The 3,881-nt window shown below is 39.8% G+C and overlaps 1 protein-coding gene across 1 annotated transcript; it reads right to left on the bottom strand.

Annotated features, from left to right (window-relative positions):
- Window positions 1–750: 750 nt before the first annotated feature.
- On the bottom strand, window positions 751–1,314 carry Rnase9 (ribonuclease A family member 9 (inactive)). The gene has a single exon (XM_004865067.1). It carries the CDS (start codon window positions 1,312–1,314, stop codon window positions 751–753), a length of 564 nt encoding a protein of 187 aa, XP_004865124.1.
- Window positions 1,315–3,881: the final 2,567 nt, after the last annotated feature.

Raw genomic sequence — 3,881 nt, 5'->3', positions numbered from 1 at the left:
GTCAGAGAGTGAGGAATTGTTTGTAGTTCTGTGAAGACTGATGTCTAAGCTAAGGCAAAAGTGTGGGAATACACACAAATAACATCATAACAATAACACTTGAAAAGTACTTAGGGGAGTTTGCTTCTTAAATATTCAGAAACTTTTTTCCTGAGATGTTCCCTGTTTGGATCTGTTTCTTCAGGGTCACGTGTTGTGCCCTATGGATGGAACAGAGTAAATGGAGCATCAACCATCACTGCACTGGGAAGATGTCTTGAAGGAGCTTGAGTTCTTGGTGTGAAGTGGTGTCACAAGGAAGAAAATCCCAAACCTAGAAACCCACAGAGGCATACAGGAGCCACTGCATTGGATTGAATGACTTTATTCTTTCTGTTGAACTACAGAATCATACAAATACATCTATAGAGGACAGTTCAGGCAACCATTCCCTGCTTCTCTTGGTGCTGGTCATCCTTTCACCGTGGGCTTTCATAGTCAGGACATGTTCAAATGTACTGAATTATGTGACCTGCATGAGACCACCCATCTAGTGCACTGTCTGTGAATCCAGCCCATGTTGCCTTTGAATAGGATTGGGGCAGAAAGGAAGGAGGAGGGTGATCAAAATGAATAGAAACAAATTACCATTCTCAATTTTGTTTGGTAAGCGTGGGCTTGGAGAGGATAATTTACTTCTCTAATTGTTTAAGGAAAACTCTACTTGAATAGGGGAAGAAAAATACCTTCCCAATGGATGATGCTTTTCTGCTAGGTATGTGGTACCATATTATTTATAGTATGAGGAATAAATTCTTGAGTTTCATTGTTCCATCGACAAGTAATAATGACATAACCATGCATGTAAGTAGATTCATAGTCACATTCTGGAATTGTAGTTCCTTCTGTTAACTTACAAAACACCCCCTCTACTGTTTTGTTGCTCATCTTACACATGTTAGTTCCATCACTACATAGTGCTATGAGATTGTAACAGGTCTGTTGCAGCAACTCATAGGATGTTTGAAGAAAGTAATGGTGGTTCATACACCGCATCTTATAATGAACATTTTTGTATTTAGTTTCCTCAGTAAAGTATTGAGGATCATGTAAAGGTCTCCAATCTTCCTCAACAAGGACCATTTTTTCAATTTTTCTTTTGGAAGGTGGTCTTGTAGGCCCTGTACCAAAAAGTTCATATATGTAATTATCAAACTCTTCCTTTGTAAAATTTGGTAAAAGGTAGAAATTTGAGAATGTGCCTTGAAGCTGCATTGGTTGTAGCAGCAGCAGGAACAGCAGAGGCAGTGGGTGCTTGGTGAACAGCATTCTCATCCTTTCTCTTCAGGGACAAAAGAGATAAAGAGAAATATTCTGTTGTGGTAATAAGCATCTTTCTGTTTCCTGTGCAAAGCCCATTTCTACTATTCATCCCTGTTCTGTACTCTAAGAGTTTGGACCATTTGAAAATCATTACAATTGGAAGTTCAGAATTTATTTAGTTCTTATTATAGACAATAAAATAACCTTATCAGATATGTTAGTCCTGAAAACAGTGGATAAGGGAAGGGAAGGTGAAAGGAGAAGGCAACAGAGAGAGACAGAGAAGGATACTGGGAGGGAGTGAGGAGCATGTGAGGGGAAGGGAGGGGAAATGAAAGAAGGAAGTGAGGGCAAGGAGGGAAGAAAGGGAAAAAGAATGATAAGAGACGAGGAGAAGGGCAGGAGGGTAGAAACATGATCGAGACCTCAATGGGAGAGATGAGAGAAGCAGAGGGGAGACGCGCTCCTTTCATTTGGAATACATAGACCTTATCCTGCCTTGGGCTTCAGGATTTGATCAGCAAAGAACCATAGCTGGCCCATCCTCCCCTTCTGGACATTCTGCTGTGATGAGGGAGGGTCTTCAACTTATGATTCTTTTTTCATCTTGCTCACATCTGGTCACAGAGGTCCATAGAGGCCAAATGAATGCTATGCTGAGTTTCTGCCAGGCCTGCTTTTACCTCTCCTTCATTGCCTGGAGCTGATTTATCCATTTTGCAGCCCCATCTGCCTAGTCTTACCACTTAGCCCATCTCTTCCACTAAATTGAGTCATTCAACTTCTGATTTTTCTTTATTTCCCTTAAATAGATTCGTGGTTTTTGTTATAAGTGGGTTTTTGTACCTTCATCCTATCTGCAATTATTATGACCTAATTATGAGAGATTTCATGGTCATGACATTACTTTTTCCCACACTGTATCTCCATATGTGTTCACTCCATGGCAGGCTGCCTAATATTTCCTCAGGATAGTGCTTCATGTGTTTTTGAGCAAGTGTCTTTGTTATAAAAAACTGTAATGCTAAGCAGATGACATACATTTCAAAATAGAAAAGATATATATATTAGTTTGGTACATACAAATGATATATATTATTATGCTGCCTTGTAATAATGATCAATGATTTTTTTTTTTTTTTTGGTACTGGGGATCAAACTCAGGTCCTTGCGCTTGCGAGGCAGGGGGCGGAACCATTGAGCTAAACCCCAGCCCTTGTGATCAATGATTTTTGAAACACTTTTCTCACAGGACCCAGAGTAGTAGCAATATACACTCAAGGAATTCTTTCCAATTGCTTAAACAAACATCAGGGCGTAGTCTATTCTTTAGTAGAAAGTATCATCTTTCATAGATGACTTCTGGGTCTATTCTATTCCTATTCTAAATCTCACTGTTTCTCATTAATTCTCTAAGGAGTCCTTCCTTTCAGAGAAATATGATTACCTACAGGACCTGTCTTTGCTTGTGGCCTCATTACCTCATTCAGTGTACAGTGTGTTCTTCGGAGAATAAATGTTTCAAGGGCTGAGCTTAGGAAATCCTGATACTGGGGCTATCAACCTGCAATGCGAGGAGTTAGGAGAGAAGAATGAATTTGGGCAACTCATAAACACACTGTTGAAGTCAACTGAAAACAAATAATGGTAATGTAGATAACATAATGAGCAGTTACATGGCATGTACTATGTTAAGGACTTTATATATATTATTTTTACCATTTAAATGAACTGAGAATAAAAACATTAATTGTTACTGTTATTAGCATTTCCTCCAACCTAATTTTAACAGTTTAACCCATAAACCCTGATCTACAGGTGATGGGGCTGGAGGTGGAGAACTGTGGCCACTTTTAGATTTGGATTCCTATCTTGTATATAGGAAAGGCCAAAAAATTGTAGAGATTAAGAAAGACGGGTGTTGGTGGCACCCATTGGAAAGTGGAGACAATGGAAAGTTGCAGGAAGTATAGGACTGTAGAGAATGGGCCCGAAAGTAAGAACTAGTCTAAAGTAGACACAGACGGGGCATACTTGTGCAACCCTGCTCATAACCCATTCCTCCATCCCTGCTTTCACACTCCCCTCAGGGTCTCCAACAGAGTCTCCTCAGGAGAGTGGCCCCACTGTGACAGCCAGAAGGCTCAGCACACATCCCCACAATGCAGACGTGGAACCTCTGCAGCATCTTAACTTGGAGAGAACCATGTCAGCATATGCATGACCAGCAGAGTCCTAGGTCCTCTTGCCCTGCCTTTTGTACCTATTAAGGATACATCCAGGAGGTGTTTTTATAAACAATATTTTTAATACCTTGTCTAGAACCTCTACAGTTCCTTAAAAAGCTCAGTGCTGGTGAGGGTACAATAACCTGGCCAATCATGCAACACTGACCACAAAGAATTTATAATGCTTTTGAGTAAAAAACGGTGGCAGATAATTCAAGTTTACAATCCAAGTGCTTCTTTCAGAGCCCTTTAATATCTATAATTCTAAGATGAAGACACAGTAAAAGGGATTTGAGTAATTTATATAGAAAAATGGCAAAAATGTTACCCAAGAGAGAAAATTTTGGAAAT

The sequence above is a fragment of the Heterocephalus glaber genome, unplaced genomic scaffold (genome assembly GCF_053883595.1).
Source record: "Heterocephalus glaber isolate CG9 unplaced genomic scaffold, H.glaber_assembly_v1.0 deba00000809, whole genome shotgun sequence".
Lineage (NCBI taxonomy): Eukaryota > Metazoa > Chordata > Mammalia > Rodentia > Bathyergidae > Heterocephalus > Heterocephalus glaber.
Note: the sequence above shows the minus strand (reverse complement) of the source record. Positions and strands in the feature narration are given on the sequence as shown.

What these genes read in the sequence shown, in the direction of transcription:
- Rnase9 (XM_004865067.1), bottom strand. Translation starts at nt 1,314, where the DNA reads ATGAGAATGCTGTTCACCAAGCACCCACTGCCTCTGCTGTTCCTGCTG.